We start from the raw sequence: 22,197 nt of genomic DNA on the forward strand, positions 1-22,197 counted from the left end.
TGCAACGAGATAAGGTCATGGCACTCCAGGGTAAACAGGTAACAACATTTAAATAGAGGGAAAAAAGTAAAAGCTGATCTGGATGAAAGGCAGAAAAAAATATTAACATAGTAGTGCTTAGAGACTCGCCTAAGTTATAATAATAGTGCAACTTTTGTCAATGAAAAAGAATAATTGTAACAATAGTGCAATGAAAAGAAGTCCAATTACATTCAACAACAAAAAAAATCTCCAAAATAAGTCATAAGGTATATGTTTTTACAGTTCTGTGCAATGACTAGCAGACACAAAGAAAAAAAAAATAAGTCGTAAGAAATGTTTCCCCGCTTTTGTGGGCTCATTTAGGGTAGTGATGGCCCTGGGAAAGAAAAAAGTGAACTGCACGCACTTTTGGCTTTAGTTAAGTTGAACATGTTTGTAAACAGTCGACAGTCCAGGGGGGAGGCGGCTGGGGGCAAGTTCTGCTCTGGACTTTAAAGTGACAAGATTCTGTCGGTGGCCGCAACCTCGAACGCACCACCATGTTGCTGCAGCGCGCTTTGTTCATCCCACTGTTGTCTCCGTGGAGCAGGTACAACACCAAACATCAGCTTTATCGGTTCCCCGCTGTGCGACTGACCAGCTCCAGAGGAAACTCGAGTAAGTCCTTACACAGAAAATTGACATTCATATCTCGAGGCAATCGTTTAGGGACGTTTGCAAGATCACGTTCTTCAGTCTTACCCGCTCGTAGCGTGGAGAAGACGTGAAGGATTTGGATGATGAGCTGGGGACCAAAGGCGCATCTTGAACGTGACAAACTTGAGCGCGCGCCATGCGTCATCGAACCAATACGCGTTACAAAGCTCAACAATTACTGCACACTGTGCAAAGTAGTGCATAGGACTCTTAACGTGCGCTTGTTTTCGGCTATTTGGTCCTGCGTCGGTCACATGAATAATTGGCAGCATGCAGTCGTCAATTCTTGGGAAGATTTTGTATTCTACAACCAAACGTTGTAAATATGTTTCATCCCTTACGCTATTCAGTTTTGATCAACAAATGCAATGTGCTCTCTCATTTTAACCCATCTATTAAAATCGTTGTGGTAAGTGCCATTAAAAAATAAGTAGTCCTTCAAAGTAAAGGTGTTTGTTAATTGGTAAATGGGATCTGGTCTGCATTTATGTAGCGCTTTTCAAGTCACCAAAGACCTCCCGAAGCGCTTTACACTTACCCGTTCACACACACACTCACACACCGATAGCGGCGGCAGCCATGCAAGGCGCCGACCTGCTAATCGGGGGCATTAGGGGTCAGTGTCAAGGTGTTTTAAATGTATTTAAGAATAATTTTTATCTAAATGAAGAAAAACAATGTTAGTGAAATTTATGCATCTGCCATATTAGATATATTGTCTGGTTTGTACAATGCAATTACTTTGCAAACATTCTGCGATGAAAGAAAAAGACAAAAATTACAATTTTCTCAGACGAAACTATATATGCCAGAGTTCACTTTATATTTGTCTCAATTTTTTAAATAAATACAAGAACATTTGAATCCCGAAATAATACGTTTCCTTTTGTCTATGATTATTTTCCAAGGTATGGACAACTCGAGGAATATATTTGATAGCACATTTGGAGCAGATTGATTTAGTTGGGTCATAAATTGACTATTGAAATGACACAATCATTTGTAAGTATATAATAAACGATGCGTAAATAAATGTGCATATGTTTGCTCAAATTCCCAGTATTGTATTCAAATGTTATCAAGTATCATTGATAACATCGGTGTAGTGAAGTCAAGTCACATTAATTATTATAGCCCTTAATCACAAGATGTCACTTATACCATCCCCTGATCTTAAATCAACATGCGGGAAAGGAAAAACCTCAACACGAAGAAAAAAGAAACCCAGAGAAGGGGCCTCACAAGTGGTAATCCCCCTTCCAGGATGACCAATAGATTTTGCATTGGGTAACAGTACACACAACATAGTGAACATCAATAAAGGAAAACAATAGGGAATATGTCGAAATTTGTCCAGAAAGTGCATGAGAGCAACGATGCCTCAAACATTGTATGCAACAAGGCACTCCAGGTTAGACACGTAATAAAGACTATTAGGAGAAAAATAATTTAAAGAGTGTCAGGATGAATATGCAAAAATATTTACAACATTGTGCTAAGAGACTGGCCTAAGTTGTAATAATAGTGCAAGGAAAAGTAATACTGAACACTAAAAACTTCCAAAATAAGTTGCAAGATATATATTTTTTTCACAGTTTTGCGTCACTTGTTCAGGGTGGTGATGGCTCTGGGGAAAACCTGTCTGAGCCTGTTAGTCTTTGTTTTAGGGGACCTGTGGCGCTCACCAGAAACAGAAACAGGTCAAAGAGGTGGTGGCCGAGGTGAAAAATGTAGTGATGACTCTGCTGCGGTATTGCAAGCAGACAATGTCCTCCAGACTGGGCAGAGAGCAACCGATGATTTTCTAGGCTGTGTTGATTACTCTATGTATGTTTTTTCTGCCTGCTGCCATGTTCCAGGCATGAGACACAGTGACATTGTATGCCAGAAATGTATATATGTATGCAATAACTTTCAAATTTCTAAATAAAAAGCATTAAATATGATTCCCCTGCAGAATCCCTTCTCTTAACTCGGATACTATTACCATGATATCACAATTCCCACCATAACATTTACATGATTTATCAACCATTGGTAAACTAAAACCCCTTTAGGGACATGTGTCATATTTAACCGAGAAAAAATGCAGTTTTAAAAAATGCAAGAAGAGATTAAGAGAGGAAAACCAGGGAGGAAAAATGCTACCGAATAGTAGAATTTGAAATGAAAATGTGAACGTAGAGGCAATATTTCCTGTCAACATTAGGCACAGCCAGTGTGAAGGAGCAAACGCTCATTGCTGTCAAACCGGACGCCGTCCAGCGTCGTTTAGTTGGAACGATCATCCGACGCTTTGAGCGGCGGGGCTTTAAGCTAGTGGGCCTGAAAATGCTGCAGGTACACCTTCCACATTATGCGTCTTACATGATGTTTTGCCCTCATGACTTTGTGCGTTATCCCCAGTATGTTCTAAATGTGTCTCAAAGGTGTCCGAGGAGCTCCTGTCTCAGCACTATTGTCAACTGACGCAGAAGCCCTTCTATTCAAGTCTGGTGGAGTACATGACCTCTGGGCCTGTGATTGCCATGGTGAGAAAATTGTAACATGATGAAATGAACATGAATAATCTAGGGTTCATCAACAGGTTTGGGAAGGTCACAATGTGGTCCAGTCCTCACGTGTGATGGTGGGGCCCACCAATCCTGCTGCCGCCCCAGCAGGCACCGTCAGAGGCGATTTCAGCCTTCATGTTAGCAGGTAAAACATTCAAATAGAATCTTCTGCCGAGGGCTTCATCATCTTTTACTATGTCAAGGAATGTAGTCCATGCCAGCGATTCCTTGGAGGGAGCACAAAGAGAGATTCAGCTCTGGTTCCAGGGAACAGAGCTCATTAAGTGGGACTGCTTGGACCAGACTTTGACCTTCGAGGACTCGTAAAGAGTCATGCTTCCTCTCGTCTTGATGTTACCGCTGCTGCTTTAAAGGTCCTTAGGAAAGCCACAGGGGATTGACAGAATAAATCCATCTCAGGACATGTGTACGTTCAAACGAACAAAAGATAGTCATTCAACTCTAGATTCTATGTATTTTTTTCTTTTGCGTTGTTGTTGTTGAAAATAATCAAAGATTATTGAGGAATATAATCCACACGGAGGAGTAAAAGTGTTTTAAACTATGTTTTGTAAATCCATTAGCAGCTTCCCGCTTCTGAATCAAACAACAGCAAACAGTTGTGCTTTTGAATGATCGCCAGTTCGAAAAAAAAAACAATATCTTCCGACCTGAAATTGGTTATCGAAGATCGGCAAACAGATAGAGGGGAGAAATCATGTAAAGTTGACTAATCAGACAAAAGAAATCGTGTGCCTGTGTTTAAAAAACTTTTATTCTTTGTTAGATTATTTTAACAAACAAAATATAATTGTTTACATTTCATGTTTTTGTCTACCTTTGACAAGATAACTCAGTCTAGTTTAATAACACGTATAAGTTTTGTTGCACATTGAATGAACAGAAATACTTCCATACATAAAAAAACAACAACTAGGTTTTGAAGCCCGGTCAGCCCAGGTGAGAAGTCAGGTGCACAGAAGACCAAAAGCAATAAGGCACAACCAATAATTCACATTTGGGTGATGCCTGCTCTTCAAATGATTTTGTCTCATTCGTTCATGCCCATCTTCAGTTTTTGCCTCTCCATGGCCTTTTCCAATTCCGAGAGCTTTCGCGCATCCTGAGGGAGGGAAGAGACTTCAATGACACGAATTCCAAATTGAAATATTCACATTTCATTGTAAGTAGGCCAAAATACAAGAGTCAAGGTTGGGCAAACAAACTGACTTTGTCGACATGTAGAGTCGTACACCTACACAAACACACACTTACACACACTCACAAATGCAAACAGCATACTGACTTTAACCCAATTACTTGCCTAAGCGTACATTCAGGAGGCAAAAGGGACATTTGCAAATTTGAACCACCACAAACCAGCAATTTGTCAACACAAGACGTAAATTAGAAGTCAATACACATAAAATAGGAGTTAAAAACAAACAAAAAAACATTGTGTTCATTTTTTAAAGCAATGCATGTAGAAAAATATGTTATATAAATGTATTTAAGTATAATTTCCATAGATTGCTTTTTAATTTGCCAGCCCAAATCAAGTTTCCAATTATTGAGAATACGTGTTGTCATTGTTGATATGCCATTTTTGTCAAGAACCAGAACAGGGGGAGGACCCAGATGCGTGAACGAACAGACAGGATTGATATCAGGCACTGGGGACTGGAGTCCGATAACAAACAGGACGAGAAGGACGGAAACGATAGCAGACACTGGAGATCGAAATTAAACAGGACAAACTAGATGGGAACACTACCAGACACTGGAGATCAATATCAAACAGAACAAAATAGACAGGAACGATACCGGACAGGAAACACAAGCAGGAAACCGGACAGAGTCAAAACCCACGTCTTGCAGGTGCAGAGGTTTGTTGACGGACTGACAAAGGGTGAGTGAGAGCACTGAGCTTAAATAGGAGGAAAGCCAATCAGTCAATGAGCCACAGCTGGCGCTAAACGGGCGGGGCCGATTTAATAAATCTTTGAGCATATTTGAAAACAGAACACAATAACAAGCAACAAAAAGTTCTTAAAGGGACAGTGTGTATTATTTAGTGGTAAAACACACGTAATACAGTAAAAAAAATATAGAGATTGATTTAAAAAAATAAGTAAAAAGACAAAAACTATCCTATAAACAAGCATTTCTTTAAATACCAGTGGACCAAGAAATAAGCACTTATTTGACATAAATTAAGCCTCACCAAGGGGAGGTTAGATACATTTCAGATAATAATCTGTCATCTTAATGCTACGGGTAACCATGATTCTCAAAAAGGCTGGGCAAAAACATCTTACATAAAACGGTGCCTTTTGGTCACTTTTGAGCCTTCGTAGTTTGTATTCTGTCGTGTGTTTTTTCGCACTCGTTTTGGATTGCATTTCACCAGGGGTCACCAACCATTTTCAAGCTAAAGAGTCAAAATGGGCTGTCAACGACTCTGCCTTGTATAAGGTCCCTAATTGATTTACAAATGTAGCCTAATTTTAAAAGAATCTTTGAAATATTGATCATGTATTTAAAGACAATGATCATGTCAATGATTCCTAATGACAGTTTTGAAATCAAATTTCCTCGCAAATTGTACTGACCCACCACTGTTGAGTTACTTTCAGAACAGGTCCACAGGCAACCAAAATGGTCTTAGGGCGCTACCTGGTGCCTGGGTCATGTTGGTAAGTGACATCTAGTGGTCAAATAATAAAACCGTCCCTTTTCTTTTTATAACTTTTTGTTGTTCTTGGTCAGCGAAGGGCGACCATTTATGCTGAAGAAGATAGCAAAAGGAAAAAGACGATATGCAAACTCCAAAATATGTACACAGGTTACATTTTTCCCTGTATTTGAAGGAAATAAATAGGACCAATAGGTACAAAAGACAGGTATGAAAATCTGTTACATTTAAGAGAAATGAACCATTTTGAAGTCAAGTCAAGACCAAGGAGAAACTGTTTTGAGGGGGACGGGTTTTTGCATGAAATCCAATTTTTTTTCACACGTGAGACAGCAGAAGTGTACTCTCTCTGGGGATAATCTCAGCATAGTTCTTAGCCTGTTTAGGAGAAAGCTAGCTGTAGAGACTAAATCACCAGCCGAGCAAAATTAAACCTACTTTCATGCAAGCAACATGAGGCTACGTTAAGCCAAGATAATAAACGCATCAAATTTTGGGGGGTTGTACAGTGTAACAACATATGTCCTCCACTCTCTTCTCACCTTTTTCATCACCGACCCATTTTCATTCCTGCAATTAGCATGATGGACCTCGTGAGGATCCCCAGGGATTTGTTTTTGAACGAAAAAACAAGCAAACTCAAACATACTTACCTAGATGCCTTTTTTCCTTTATCCCCAAAATGTTCACGATTGACAAAAAACAAAAATTGAACCTAAAAATTGTCTGTCATAACAAAACGACCCACCTCAAGAACAACTTTTTGCATCATAATATGACTGTACACTCTGGCCCCTTCGTCCTGGGACACTTCACAGAGTTCCCTCTTGTTTAGCGAGAAGAGCTGCGCTGCAGTCAAAACGCCGAGACTCTGGACCGTCCTGACAAACGAGAAAGGAGCAGCAAATTCAGATTTGTTTCCCTTCTCCTTACCTGACGTTCCATTTATGTTGCTGCGATACAAACAATTTTAACTCTCGAGAATAAACCGTGAACTGGTGAGTTAGCGCTTACTGCTGGCTGAAGCCTTTGGCCATGAGCCAGGCCTCCACCTCAGAAGACAAAGACTGGTAGTTCAACGGTAGAGAGCTTTCCATGGAGCGAGACGTCCCGAGCGGAGGACGGCTACTGGAGACTCTTTTCTGCGCCAGTCGTTGGAGAAGCTCGTCGTTCATGATCAGTACTGCGTAAACACGTGGAGACATTTGCAAAATGATTTACGTGCAGTCGAAATCTTTGATGCTGACCTTGCTAATTGACAGAATTACATTATTATCATGAGCAGGGTTGGGAGAGTTACTTAAAACCTGGAGAATCCAAGAACCCTTTTTTGAGAGGTGCTTTTGGATTAAGACCCAGGGGTTGTCCATGGTTCAAAATGCAATCCCGATATAGTTACCAGTTATCTGTAGAAAAATGTATGTAAGTATATCAGAACCCAAACAGACGGTGGACACAGATGCATAACATTTTCACACAAGCTTTATTTTACTGAAATAAGGTAGTCATGCACGGAAACACAAACGCCAGCGATTCGGCGATCGTTGGGCAGAAGAAATGAGACAGAGAAGTCAGACGCGGGAAAACAGGAAGCTAGAGGCAGACGAGATCCGGACAGGACAGACGGGATTGATACCAGATACTGGATACACGAGCAAGATACCGGACAGGACGGGACAGAAGGGGATCGATACCGGATACTGGAGGAAGATACCGGACAGGATCGATACCGGATACAACAGTAATATACTGGCCAGGACGGGACAGACGGGATCTATACCACATACTGGTTACACGAGCAAGATACCAGACAGGACGGAACAGACGGGATTGAGACCGGATACTGGTACATGAGCAGGATACTGGACAGGACAGGACAGACGGGATCTATACCGGATACTGGATACACGAGCAAGATACCGGACAGGACGATACAGGCAAGATCGATACCAGATATTGGATACACGAGCAGGATGCCGGAGTCAAAATACAAGCCTTGCAAGTGCAGAGGTTCGTTGACGGACTGACCAGGAGTGAATGGGAGCATTGAGTTTAAATAGGAGGGGATCCAATTAGGCAGCGAGTAGCAGCTGGCGCCAAACGAGTAGGCCCAGGTGAGGGCAATGGGCAATCGTGACAAAGTAATATTATATTATTGCAGTAATGTAACATGATTACTTTCACATCTACTTTTGGATCCACAATAGCAAATATGCCAATAAAAGACAGAATAAACAAAATATAAATAAAATAACTAAATGTTGTTTCAGATAAATAAAGTGACCTTGAAAAAGAAATAGAGGTAACCAAGATGAGCTACTTGCCTGTAGTCCAACAAAAAAGTGCTCACATTTTAACCATGCAGTATAGCGCAAAAATAATCTCTTTATCTTTCACATGGTAGACAAGATATGCTCTGTTTTAGTTTAAATTAAGAGCACATTGAAAGACCAATATTGTTTTAAACACAGAAAATGTCTAAATTTCCAACAAACTCCGAGATGAATTGTCATCTCTCTGTCTCTCTAGTGTCAGTGATTGAAATTATAATAGACACAATTCGTCCATAAGCGCATTATTCATATGTATGTGAGAGACCCCTGTCAATGAGTGCATGAAGTGAATGAATGGATGCTTGAAAGGATGCTGTGGAAGAGGACACACACTCCCAGACATTCAATTTCATTAATCATTCCATTTCATAATATTTCATATGTATGTTCATAGTGTTTCTTGGTGAAGTAAGGGCCCGGTCACACAGCCGTTTGCGTCTGTATCGAGGCTGAATCACGGCCAGAAATTTCTGCCTGTGAAGCAGACGCTGTTGGAAGCTTTGAGATCGCCATACAGACGAGATACAGCAGTGCTTTACACGCGGTCGGAAATTCATACGCGGTTGGCCTCGCGAAAAAGTTTAGACCACGTGTAACTGCGGGCGGCACACGTGGTACACACGAGGTAATGATGCGGTACAGACACATTTTTTTCATCCCAGAAATGTTATTACCCCGATCTCCGTTGTCTCCATGTATTGCTGTGGAAGGCAGCACCATGCTCTGAGGTCTTCCTGTTGGAGTCGTTGCAAATGAGCAAGACCCAACCGGACTCGACGGTGCAGGAGCAATTCTTGATGCCTACATGTAGGTCAATAGAGAAGCAAGTAACGGAATACATTTCAGTCACTTTAAAATAAACTGATGCGAAACATCGCATACCACAGTTTTTTCTTCAGCGTTGTTGTTCAGAGCTGACACCGGTTCCAAGATGGTATGGGGAACAAACCCGATCTGGTCGAAGCGATTTCGACACTTCCACCATCTCTTTGATGCTTCAAGGATCTGAAGGCGGTAAAATGCTGATTATACGGATCCATTTTCAAAAATTCTCACAGGTGCAGATAAAATGTACCTCCAAAGTTTCTCCTTGCAGCACCGAGAGCTCACTGCTGTTTCTTGCAACAAAGTCATAAGTGCAGCAGTATTGCTGTTCCATTATAGCTTTCATTTCTTTTCCTTCTCTGGAAATAAAATTGCAGTGACATTGGGTCAATACTCAAGTTTATTTTATCCATTAGTATAGCGGGTCTATTGAGTTATTATGAATAAATTCCTGAGATTTTGCAATGACCATTTGATACCAAATGTTTTTTATTGAAATGACCGTTATTTTTATATTAGACAAATCATTTGGATACCAGATATGTTTTTTCTATATCTAATATTGGACACCTCTAAGTTATATCGCAAAGAATGCCAGTTCGTCCTTTTGACTGTAATACCTCACTATTGTTCATTGTTTGACTATTATGCACTGTTTATCTCATTGTCACCAACAGCTAATGTTGTTGTTCTTTGATATCCACACCCTTGAGAGGTAAAAGGCCTTCGTAACCTATGAAATTTAAGAAAAAAGAAAGAGGGCTTTTAGAATAGGTTGGAATTTCTTATCTGAGGTTTGGGCTCTCGCCTGTTGGAGGTTCAAAATCTATTGCTGTGTTTTCTCCCTATTTTGAGTGTCTGGTGGGTGGGTGGTTGATTAGATCCCTTAACCACTAGGTTCGTACGGGCACCATTTCCTGTGGTGTGTCTTGGGCAAGTAGAGCCTGGTGGAACCCATCACTCTCCAGACCAACAAACTGAACCGGGGACCTCTCGCATGTTGAGCGAATGTGCTAACCAAAGCACTATGGAAACACACTTACCCATCAACATAACATCCTTATCCTCCGAATCCTTGGAATTCAAACTTTCAATATGTTTTTGTTTACTAACTTGAAATGGAACTTCTTTGGTTCGAATTTGCCTCATTTATTAATTTATTTGTAATATTGGTCAGCCTATACACGTGAGTGTTATATTAACAAATTATTATAGGTTTTATAGTTTTGGGGGCCTCTTTTCTAATTGAATTATTTGCTTTTACTGTTTGAAAATTAAGATCGTAATTTTAGCCTATTTTCAGAAATAGTCTGGGCCAAAAGAGTAAAAAAAATTATGATGAATGAATCATTTCTCTAATATCACTTTCAAAATAACCGACATATTAATGTTTAGCGGGTTAGCCCAACAGTTCAGAGGTCTCGGGTTCAAATCCAGCTACCTACCTCCCAAACGTGGCGTTTTGCATGTTTTCCCTGTGCCTGTGTGGTTTTCCTTCCACATTCCAAAAACATGAATGGTTGATGGATTGGCGACTCTAAGTCGTCCCTAGGTATGAGTGAGTGTGTGAATGGTTGTGTCTGTGTGCCCCAGCAACCAGTTCAGGGTGTCACCTGGCCACTGCCCGAGGATAGTTGGGATGGGCCCCGGCAACCCCATGACCCCAGTGAGGATAAACAGGGCAGAAAATGGATGGATTTTGTGGGCCAAAAAATGTCCATCCATCCACCTCACTCGCTCATTCATACCTAGGGACAAGTTGGTCTGGCGAATGAACTTGACATGCATGTTTGTGTAACGTGGGAGAAAACCAGAGTGCCGAGAAGAAACCCACAGGGAGAACATGAAAACGCCTCACGGGGAAGCTGAAATCGAACCCTGAACTTCTGCCCCGTGGGGCTGCACGCTAACCATCCAGCTGGCTTGACTTTAAACTTATGTGCTCTCGTTGGGTATTGTATATTTAAGATTCATGAAGGACACTATGAATAAATTTGACTGTACTTGAAATTAACGGCCCCTTTAGGCTGATCAAAGAATGGCCGGGCCATATTTGCCCACCTCTAATTGTCACTCACACTTCATCTGTGTTGTTAAGACGGTCTCCCACCGCATTTACGCGGTGTGCAATGGCGTCTTGTTTGTGCTGCCACTCAACAGGATCTTCCAGCGGTGACCCTGAAGAGTCCAATGCTTGCGGCCGCCATCCGTCCAAGAAGACGGGTGAGTAAGGAGGGACAGATACACCAAGCTGGGAACTGGTCAAAGTTATAAAATAAAGAAAAAAAATGAAAACTGTGTTGCGAGTAATTTAGAACAAAGGAACACGTTCCTGGAACGCAATTACTTATCTCAGTACTGTAACGAGTTATTCATAAAATGTTGTACAGTAACTCAACTGCCATTGTAACATGGTGCGTTATTCTGCTACTTTTAAAAGCAGATCATAAATTATGCTGACCTGGGTTTTTTGACTGTCTCTCTTTCACACATAAAATCACACGTACAATCCTCAATCTGCCAGCATCAGAACACGAAGTACAATAAAGAGTCGGCAAGTTTATATCTACCTACAAAATATAACTGAATACAGTCTCCATGACAGAGTATGAGGACGTTAAATTTCTCCCTACCGATATTCTGGTATTCTCCTACCATTCATACATCTAAGCCATATTTACAAAAAAATGAAACACAATACTATCCACTTATTTAGTTGTGCGTCCACAGTAGCGATCGGTAGGCAATTCGTGGCGAGAGGGCATGGCTATACAGGAACAACGAAATCAATCTGACAAACATGAGCACAGAATCTATGGTAAGAGAGGCCTGCATTTTGGTCTTTTTATTATTTTTGCGTTATGTCATGCCTGGAGAAAAAAAGGAAACCTCTTGGACATTACCCAAAAATGGAGAAATTAATCTACGAGTGGTTTGAAGACAAAATGGATATAGAGTGCCTTGGCTGTGTTAGTTTGCAAGCTTTCAAGATTGCACAAGCCTAGAAATATGAAGGGTTCTCCGCTTCCACTGGTCGGTGTACACATTTTTCTGTATCTCTTTGGTTACCGTAAATTCCGGACTATAAGCCGCTACTTTTTTCCCAAACGTTCAACCCTGCGGCTTATTCAGTGGTGCGGCCAATTTATGTAATTTTTCTAACAGCTGCCAGCGGTGCTCGAATTCAAGGCACATGACGCAGCTTACAAGTTTAACGCAATCGAGCAGTCCGATAAAGAAGGAAACAGAGCCACTGCATGCAAACTTGACCTTGCGAGCGTGTTGCTTGCGTGTTTTTGAATAAGGGAGCGTGGGACGACGTCTAAATGACAAAGTCTCTTTCCCATACTAATTGAGGACAACTTTGATGACGTCAGTTATGAGGAGGAAGATCAGAACGGCTTACCGTGATTTTCTGCATGTAGGTATGTTTTTTTTAACAGACCCGTTAACCATATTGCGAGCGTGTTGTTAGTAGCGTTTTGCTACCCTTCACAGGCACGGTTTGGGATGAAGGTTATAATATTATTATTAAAGCTTTAAAAACTCCCTCAGTATACCGTCTTTCTCCGTAAATATGTGTAACCATGTATAATATGTCTTTGCAACTGCATATTTTTGTAATGTATTTGTTTGTATTTATTTTGGACACTTATTCTGATAAGTCTTGTACTGGCCAATTAAAAAGAAGGGGCGTAACAGACGCGGGGGATGACGGGAAGTGGGGACCGGTAAAGGTGAGTGTTTGTGGACACGGCAGACAATAGTGAATATATTTTTTCCCACCCTTGCCTTTGGAAATATACACTTTTTTTCCTTGGATTACTTTTAACGGGACCTGGACTCTGCAGGTCTGCATCAAATTGTAAGTAACGGTATCATTATCCGTTCATTTTGCCGGCTGTGGTTTTTGAACTGTATACTTTGTTGAACTGAGTACTGTAGTTTTGTAACTGTGCACTTGATTTTTGCAATTGGGAGATGGAATAAGAGCTTGCTCTGTCCACTCCACGCATCGGCCCAGTATTGCAGTACCTCCGGGAACGGTGCATTCGCACTGATCGCTGCTTGGCCCTGTGGCTAGGACCTTGACCCAGCCTCTTGGCTGGGAGCAAGTGTCTCGGCCTCTTGGCTTTGTAGTGTATTATGATTTGACCAATAACGGATAATGGATAATTGATAAAGAATATAAAACAATAAACCTCTACAAACTGCATTCTTGTTGATGTTTTTTTCAAATTCTCGAAATAAAAATGATATAAAAAATTGGATTTTGTAATTGCATTTCTTTAATTTCATGTAAACAATTAAAAAGTCTGTCATTCATTAATATAGTAACAAAGTTCAACTTAGGGCGGTATCATACAACAGATTAGTCACGTCGTTTTCCACAGGATGTGCTGCATCCAAATAAGTCACTTTGACAATAGGCTAATATTGATACCTACAGCATGTATTATATATATTGTATTGTATATAAATATAATATACAATATTTGGGGTTTAAATGTGCTTTGGATCCCTTAACCAAACGGGTCTTAGGGGCACCATTTCCAGTCGTGTGTCTTAATTTATTTATTTGATTTATAGCAGTAGAGTTTAATTGTTTATTGAAAGAACCCAAATTTACCTTGTGTATTTCAGTCTATTTTTAAATTAAATGAAATATATTTTTGATTGGATGGATTTTAATTATTTGATGATTGATTGAATACTTGTTTAAAAGAAAAATAAATAAGACGTTGCTACGGTTAATCAGTACATAAGTAGTTTTTTCACAAAGTACCTTTTTACTTTAACTCAAGTAATTATTTGGAAGACTACTTTTTACTCCTACTTGAGTAATATTATTCTAAAATAATACTATTTTTACTTAAGAAACGTTTTTTAATTCTTGCTACTCTACCCACCTCAGACTGTAATTTTTAACCAGGTACTTACATTCAGAGTAACGCGTTACTTTTGAGTGTTAGTAATCTGTTTTTTAAAAGAAGTAGTTAGTAACTGTAACTAATAGCCTTTTTTCAGTAACGCGCCCAACACGAGTGGTGTTATCTCGATGCCCACACATACCAGGGGCAGGTCCAGTTCGGACCTAATTCAGTCCAGAGCTGTTTCTCTTCTGCACTCAGATTCTCCTGGAGCAGCGAAACAGCACCAACAGTCAGTGCAGGACTGACTACCGACCCAGCCAATTGTGGCCCGCATGTGGTCTTCACCATCTGTGACCAAAAAAACGAGACTTTCAGCTAGCGAGCAAGCGAGTGTATGATGTCCAAAACCTAAACAGGATTTACCAGTCCCAGAGGAAAAAAGATGTGATGCAGCAATTCTGGTGCGCTTGGATGTGCTATGGACGACTTGAGGCGATCCTAGAGTGAGTAGGAAATAGTCACTTAGTTGATTTTGCAACCGGTGGAGCAAAGAGCATTGTTTAAGTCACTTTACCAGCAAACTGAAGGAATATTTCATTTTCTGGAAGATGTCCACAAATTCTTCTTCTAATGGAGGAATCGCTTTCATGGTCAACAAGTCATCTGCATATTCACAATCATAAAAACCTGTTAGTTGATTGGATCCCTTGACCACTAGGGTCTTAGGGGCACCATATCCTGTGGGTTGTCTAGGGCAAGTACACTACATTAAAATATGTAAACACACTTAATCTTATCTGCATCAAATCAAGTATAAATTAAAAAAATGGTAAACCAAAAAAATGTGTGTGGCAAAAAACACTTTGTGAGTCTTGAAAATTACAAAAAAAACTGACATATGGAAAGGGAAAATGTACAGAAAAGTATGACAAAGTTCATAAAGTATGAAAAACATTCAAAAGTAATGGAAAGTGTGAAAAAGAACATCATTTTTTTTATGTACTGAAAATTAGTAAAAAGTATGATAAAGTACTGAAAAGTATGAAATAAGTAAAAAAGTATACTACATAAGTACATGAAAAGGTACAGAGAATGACTGTGAAGCATGAAAAAATACTGGAATGAAGGGGAAAAGGAATTAATAGTGCTGTAAGTTATAAAAAGTACTGAAAGATATTAAAAACTGAAATGTTAAAAAGTGGAAAATGCACTGAAAAGTATTAAAAAGTTGTGAAAGAAAAAAAAGGTATAGAAAAGTAGTGAAATGTGTAAAAAGAGACTAAAAATGTACAAAAAACTACTGAAAGGAAGTACAAAATATGAAAAAGTACTGAAAGGTTAAAAAATTACATTTAAAAAAATAAAAAAGGTTATAAAAGTCACACATTGAAAAGGGTGAATAGGTGAAAATAGTATGAAAAGTACTGTAATAGACAAAAAGTAGTAAAACATACTAGAAAGCATGTGAATTAAGGTTGTAAACGCTGTGATATCTAAAGTTTTAGGCCTAAAATAAAAACCGAAAATGTGAAACAGTTGGCCTAAAATCGAAACAAACTACATTCATTTTAAATATGCGCATCCTCAAATCGGGGTTGAATGTGTAAGTGTGCGGCACATTGTGAAACGCTTTGGGAAGTGTTCAGTGACTTGAAAAGCGCTATATAAATGCACACCATTTACCATTTACCGTTGATCTGGTGGACATATTTCAAACTGCAGGTAAATTTTTGACACGATGCCCCTTGTTTTTTCTTGGACTCCTCTCAGAGTTGTCTCATGGGTCTAATTAAGTCTGTTGGTGGGCCTGATTAGGCCAGTGTGCCGTATGTTTGACAACACTCTTAAAGAAGAAGTATCTAGTCCTGCACATTTAAGGAATTAACATTTCCTGTTCTTGTTTTCAGATTTTAATGATTTCTTTCTTATTTTTCTATTTTTCCCCTAATGCTTGAGCACCACACTACAAAAAAATCCTGGTAAAGTTGAAGGGGAGAATTTGTAAAATATAGGAAAAATACAAGACTGCACAATAAAAAAACGAATAATAAACAGGATGAAAAACAAATGCTATCATAACAATAATATATTGTAAATAGGCAATTTGAATAATATGTTTGTAAATAGGTGGTGAGAAGCTAAATCAATACAGTTTCTGTCCATCTAACAGGCAGACATTTTATTTCTTGCTGTCTTTTAAAACTAATATCAAGTTTCAGTGCTCGGGTGAAAACCAGTTATAATGAAACCGCTTTCTGAATCAGAACCATGATTGGATATTTCCACACTCCTATAGAACTGCAATTTTATCTTTATTGGACAGCTAAAAAAGGAGTTCAATTGCACAGCCCCATTTATACACCATGAATGTAATAATTGCTCAATTGGTTCATTTAAGCTTGTGAGCAGGCATTGAACGTATTTTAAAATAATAATAATAATTGAAGACAGAGCTATGCCCCTGCACAATAGTATTGCCCTTTACACATTGGTTAACTGCTGTTAAAAGCGTCGGTAAAAATTGTTCAAACCTCATAATGTTAGGATATGATATAATGAAATTGTGAATGTATTTAATTGCTGTTAAAAATGTCGACAAAAATTGTTCAAACGTCATATTGTTTATTTGCTGTTAAAAGTGTCAATAAATGTGTTCAAACCAAATGAAAAAACAAAAAAACTCGTAAAAATATTATTCTTTCAAACCTTTGTCACGTATGTATGCAACTAAAAACATCAAAAAATCTCTTTTCTCCAGCCTTAAAGACGACCCTACTGTTTTGGGTGTGGCAACGAAGTTTCCAACAGAAAGCGAAAGTCAATGTGCGCGCTACCTTCTTGGCTTTGCTTTTTGCTCTTCCTGCTTTTTTTGTTCCTCTGATTGAGAATGATCTGGGCCTCAGCAGCCTTCTGCAATCGCACCATGAAGCGCTCCACGTCATCGAAACAGTGGTTGAGAATCTCCTGCAGGGGAGGGATTAAAGAACCGTGAAGAATGGCTCGTTTTGTTTGACTATTACAACTCTGGGGATCATTTGTTTCCCTTCCAAGAATCCAAATTTTGTATGTACTGAGGGTCAACTGGCTTTATTAACTACAGTGTGGAAACGCTAATATTCCGTAACTGTTTGTTAAAGACAAATCGGGATATTTACATAATAATAGTCTGGCAATCACTAAGGCTATACAGAAATCCCTCAGTTTTTGCGTTAATGGGCACCAGAACCACCCGCGAAAAGTGAAAGTCAGCGAATTACAGTCGCCCTATATTTTTTGCGGCCTTCATTAGAGGGAAGATATACAGTATTTTAAATGGATTGTTGTTTTTTGGGAGGGGCACCTTCATTGTGTGTGTGAGAGAGAGAGAGAGAGAGAGAGAGAGAGAGAGAGAGAGAGAGAGAGAGAGAGAGAGAGAGAGAGAGAGAGAGAGAGAGAGAGAGTGAGAGAGAGAGAGAAAGAGAGAGAGAAGTGAGAGAGAGAGAGAGAGAGAGGCAGGTAGGCAGGCAGGCAGGCAGACAGACGGACAGACGGACAGACGGACAGACGGACAGACTGAGACTGAGACGGAGACGGAGAGAGAGAAAATGAGAGAGAGAGAGAGAGAGAGAGAGAGAGAGACATACAGACAGACACACAGACAGATACAAAGACAGACACACAGATAGAGACAGAGACAGAGACATAGAGAGAAAATGAGAGAGAGAGAGAGAGAGAGAGAGAGAGAGAGAGAGAGAGAGAGAGAGAGAGAGAGAGAGAGAGAGAGAGAGAGAGAGAGAGAGAGAGAGAGAGAGAGAGAGAGAGAGAGAGAGAGAGAGAGAGAGAGAGAGAGAGAGAGAGAGAAAAGGCAAATGCATTGTTTAGGCTGCATGACAAAAGGAATAGGACAAAAACTCTTTTCGTCTAAATGCAGAGCCGGTGTCTAGAAAGACGGTATGATATGAATTGGCCAATCGGCATCGGAGATCTTAAGTCAAAGGGTGCTGGCCAACTGGCGTGAATCTTGCCTGTCCTAAACATTCCTAAACATTTGACCTGTTGCCCTCTGGTAGACTCCAAACAAGCCTGTGAAATATATGTCTTGCCAGTTGTATTGAAAAATGGGTATCGTATCGTAAAACATGTATCCATATCTGTTAAATGTTATTGCGCTCATTTTCATTGCACATTCAACTGATGCCAGTCACCAAACACTACCTTGTAATAATTTTCGCCTATTTATCATGACATTGTCTTTATCTCTAAGTCGTTTTACCTGTTTATCCTGGAGTGTCTAATCATGTCTAATCTCGTTGCTAAAAAGGATCCCATCAGTGACATAAAAGACAATTCTATTCTATTTATAACATCCCTCCGTTCTCGCGGGAGCTGCGCTCCAAAATGACCCAAGATAGTCAAAATCCACAAGGTAAAAACTTTTAAACATTTATTAGATACTCTATTATACATTGAAACTAAAGAAGAGCCCATTGTTACAAGCTCGGTCATTTATTAAACAAATAAATATACTTTAATTTTTAAACCAAATTTACAAATAACTTCTGGACTGGTTATTTCCAATTAAAAAAATAACCTTGCTGAGTGTTTTGTCGACATAACGGCCTTTAGAGAAATTGAAAAAGATTTGTTTTACGTAGGTGTACATTTTAGACCGCAACGTTATAGACGCACAGGCAGACACAGGCAGAAAAGGTGCGGCATGAGTTTTTAGCCAATCAGAATGCCGAACACAATACATGTTGAAAATCAACAAAGTATAAAAACAATGAAAAGTAAACCGCAATACAGCGGGGGATTACTGTATTTTTTTTTCTGTAGGCACAATTTTAAAAGCCTTTAAGATAGAGCTACAGCGGTACAAGTGCTTTTTTTTAGTAGCAATACTCGAATTAACCTTTATTTTTGTGTTAAGGTTTCCAATGTGAATCAAGCCATGACATCAAGTAATTACCAAAAACTAAGCCAGTTGTTTTTGTGTGTGTGAACCAACAATGACCCATTTGCGGTTTGAACATTAAAGTGAATGCCCTAAAGGCAGCCCTACCTTCAATGCGGCCAACAAATTAGTATGTTATGTTTAAACTTTGATCTAGGTCCTAAATATTTTTTCTCCTTACTTGTCAGAATATTATTAACTATAATTTGTCACCAAGTACGCGATGGCAGCAGTTACTTAGCAAAACAGGGGCTCTCTGAAATAAAACAGGTGGAAATTGCTTTTTGACATTTATCCACTACACAAAATTACTGAGAATTTTCTCATGGGGTCCAATCTTATAAATTATCTTTCAAAACTCTATTATTCCTCCAAAAATTATTTTGGGAATATTTTAGCTTTAATTATTGATACATTTGATAGTGGCAGTTTAATAAAATTACCACTTCAATGGAACATTGTATAACATTTCACTACTAGATGTGCAACCAAAAACAAGTGCTACAAAGCACAAGGAAGAATATGAACCAAGAAAACTCAACGTTACCAAAGTTAATGTTTTCCTACTCATTTTTTGCCCAGATTTTCACAAGGTTTTTTTTTTGTACCCATATCTACATTGTGGCAGACAATTATGTCAGCTTCCTCTAGGTGGGCCTCATGTTATTTAAAAATAAATAGAAATTTCTTGACAAACAAGTATTTTAAAAAAGCATGTTTATATGATAATGGCAGCACGGCGGCGCAGTGGTTAGCGCTTGTGCGGCACAGTTCATATCATGGGAACCTGTCGTGGGTTCAAATCCAGCTCCAGACTTCCTGTGCGGAGTTTGTATGTTCTCCCCGTGCTTGCGTGGGTTTCCTCCGGACACTCCGGTTCCTCCCACGTTCCAAAAACATGCATTTCAGGTGAATTGGCCGGTCCAAATTGTCCCTAGGTGTGAATGAGCGAATGAGTTGTCTGTCCCTGTGTGCCCTGCGATTGGCTGGCAACCGGTTCAGGGTGTCCCCTGCCCACTGCCCGGAGATGGCTGGGATGGGCTCCAGCCCCCCCGCGACCCTAATGAGGATAAGCGGTACGGCTGATGAGATGAGATGAGATGTTTATATGATAGTTAATGTGTTTTTGCTTTATACTCAAAAAAGTATTGGTTTTTACTGAATGAAAAAAATAGAAATACATCAATGAACAAACGAAATGATTTATTTCAACATGACAGCAATGATTTAAATAAACATTTAATGTGGCATCAAAAGTTTTAGAAAGTAAGTACAATAAAAGAAGTTTACAAATACTTGTTTAAACGGGATGTTTTTTTATTGGCTGTCAAAAGAAAATTCCTCTAATTGAGGATTAAACAATTTTAGCATAGCAAAAACCTTACCACTTCTCTCTCAGCGTTCACCTGAGCGTGTGACTCTGTGCTGGCATCATTTTCTAAGAACATAGAGCATCTTTGTGTCAATTTACAACATTCACCATTCATTTATTCTAAGATTTAATGCAGGATCTATTTTTTATGCTCAGTGCTTTCAGGAAGCTCACCCAAGGGAAGCTTTTGTCTTGGAGCGTGCATGACCTGGAAGCTTGAGGACTTTCGGGGAATAACTGGTGGAGGTTGGGCTGACATCTGTAAAATCAAATTAAGATTGCGATTGGTTGTTTTGCCTTGGAGATCCTGGTTCTTTTTTTTTTTTTTACTCATTCTTTATCAAAGACCACTATATATGTCAAAGATTCATACTGACTGAGTTTCCACACACGGCTATAGACGTCAAACATCTATGTTAGCCAGACTGACATTGACGTGTATAGATGTTAGAAATTCATTTTTGCTAGGCGGCTATTGACGGTTAGACATTTTAAAGATTCATTTTTGCTAGGCTGCCATCGACGGCTTTAGACGTCAAGCATCAAGTCAAACTTGGCTGCCATTGACAGCTATAGATGTCAAGGACCCATTTAAGTTAGGCTGGCATTGAATTAGTTGATTAGATTGGAATTACGTCGAAGAGTTAAGCAGGTAAGATTGTTTCTAACATACTCAAAGAGCAAGAGCCAAAAATCCACCTTTCAATTTCTCTAATTAACCGATACAACAAAAGTGAGAATTATTACATGATTACACTGCTAAGGCAAACCAGAAGAATGTGGAGAATGTTATCGGCACACTTTCAAGTCTGCAAGGCCGGAAGTGGTAGCTCCACTCGACAGGAAAAACCACCGACACCGGCTGCATTATGTGCATGACACAATCCTCCAGAGAGTTCCACTAAAAATTATTTTATAGCAGGAAAACTGACTCTGTAAATAATTGCCACTCATAAGTCAGAAGAAAATGGAAAACAAAAGATAGTAGAGGAACAATCAAATCAGGTGATGCAGTGATTGGTTGCACTGATTCTAATGATGAAAACGAATCTGACAACGTTTGACCCAACCTTACTCATCACTCCTGGACACACCCACATGCATTATTCACAAGGAATTGGCAGCTCTATCATTGATGCTTTACTGTACCTTTTGTGGCGTCACGTTGGCTTCAGCCTCGTCTCCAGAAGACAATCGTAGTACTTGCTTTCGCCCAGCTCAGATGTTTACACGAGAACGTCCCACCTACTCTAGAAATGCACAAACGGGAAAAACAAGTCTGACTTTAATCCGTTGCGCTTTCACTCTTCCGTCTTGCCGCCTGACGACCACCTCCAATTGACATACCCGATATATACCAAAATGTAATTATTCAAATTATTGTTATATATTATTTCCATATACAGTGATCCCTCTTTTATTGTGGGGTCCAGATTTTAAAATGAACTTGTGACAGGTGAAATTTGTGCAGTAGAAACTTTTTTATAACTGTTATATAATTAATTACAAATCATTGAAATCAGATGAAAGAAACGTTTTACAAGACCAAGCATCCGTTTGAAAAATAAAAGTAATGTATACTGCATCAAAAGTAAAAAATAAACAATTTAAAACAATGTACATAAATAAATAAATAAATAGTTCAATCAAATAGTTTCTTTTTAAAATACTTTCAAGGTTCTCGGGTCCCTTTAAGCCCCAGTGTGTAATTTATCACCACTAAATGTCACTGTATTGCCTAATGCAAACAAAAACCAGTTCCAAGAGCACAGCGTCGCATCAAGATGCCAGACAAACATGGCGGTAAAAGTAAAATCGGGACTAAAAAATCAAGCCCGACCCAACCAACCCAGCCGGCGGGTATAGAAGCCCAAACCAGCCCCAGTAGATTAACTTGATTTGAGGGACTAGGCCCGAGGTAAACCCGAAGCT

The 22,197-nt window shown here is 39.4% G+C and overlaps 2 protein-coding genes and 1 pseudogene across 2 annotated transcripts; 2 read left to right on the forward strand and 1 right to left on the reverse strand.

The window, feature by feature from the left end:
- Positions 1-423: 423 nt before the first annotated feature.
- Positions 424-3,798, forward strand: nme4 (NME/NM23 nucleoside diphosphate kinase 4). The gene is made up of 5 exons (XM_088333102.1): positions 424-639; positions 2,888-3,018; positions 3,108-3,209; positions 3,266-3,378; positions 3,437-3,798. The coding sequence occupies exons 1-5, from the start codon at positions 522-524 to the stop codon at positions 3,558-3,560; spliced, it is 588 nt and encodes a 195-aa protein (XP_088189228.1). The 5' UTR covers positions 424-521; the 3' UTR covers positions 3,561-3,798.
- A 191-nt stretch (positions 3,799-3,989) lies between these two features.
- On the reverse strand, positions 3,990-21,515 carry LOC148374148 (epidermal growth factor receptor kinase substrate 8-like protein 1). Its single transcript, XM_088333101.1, has 14 exons — positions 21,415-21,515; positions 20,440-20,524; positions 20,279-20,331; positions 16,795-16,924; positions 14,535-14,623; positions 14,384-14,458; positions 14,160-14,308; positions 11,165-11,344; positions 9,337-9,445; positions 9,144-9,266; positions 8,936-9,062; positions 6,943-7,111; positions 6,677-6,809; positions 3,990-4,356 (listed from the first exon to the last, which is right to left on the reverse strand). The coding sequence occupies exons 2-14, from the start codon at positions 20,522-20,524 to the stop codon at positions 4,285-4,287; spliced, it is 1,494 nt and encodes a 497-aa protein (XP_088189227.1). The 5' UTR covers positions 21,415-21,515; the 3' UTR covers positions 3,990-4,284.
- LOC148374149 (U2 spliceosomal RNA) lies at positions 13,006-13,143 on the forward strand (annotated as a pseudogene).
- Positions 21,516-22,197: the final 682 nt, after the last annotated feature.

The sequence above is a fragment of the Urocampus carinirostris genome, chromosome 1 (genome assembly GCF_059441175.1).
Source record: "Urocampus carinirostris isolate Australia breed hairy pipefish chromosome 1, RoL_Ucar_1.0, whole genome shotgun sequence".
NCBI lineage: Eukaryota > Metazoa > Chordata > Actinopteri > Syngnathiformes > Syngnathidae > Urocampus > Urocampus carinirostris.

Bases quoted from the DNA above. Each gene is read 5' to 3' on its own strand.
- LOC148374148 (XM_088333101.1), bottom strand. From the start codon at position 20,524: ATGTCAGCCCAACCTCCACCAGTTATTCCCCGAAAGTCCTCAAGCTTC. The intron at 9,267-9,336 runs GTACATTTTATC...TACCGCCTTCAG, and splicing joins TGCAAGGAGAAACTTTGGAG to ATCCTTGAAGCATCAAAGAG. The intron at 4,357-6,676 runs GTGGGTCGTTTT...TCCCTCCCTCAG, and splicing joins TGCAAAAAGTTGTTCTTGAG to GATGCGCGAAAGCTCTCGGA.
- nme4 (XM_088333102.1), top strand. From the start codon at position 522: ATGTTGCTGCAGCGCGCTTTGTTCATCCCACTGTTGTCTCCGTGGAGC. The intron at 640-2,887 runs GTAAGTCCTTAC...TGTCAACATTAG, and splicing joins CAGCTCCAGAGGAAACTCGA to GCACAGCCAGTGTGAAGGAG. The intron at 3,019-3,107 runs GTACACCTTCCA...TGTGTCTCAAAG, and splicing joins TGGGCCTGAAAATGCTGCAG to GTGTCCGAGGAGCTCCTGTC.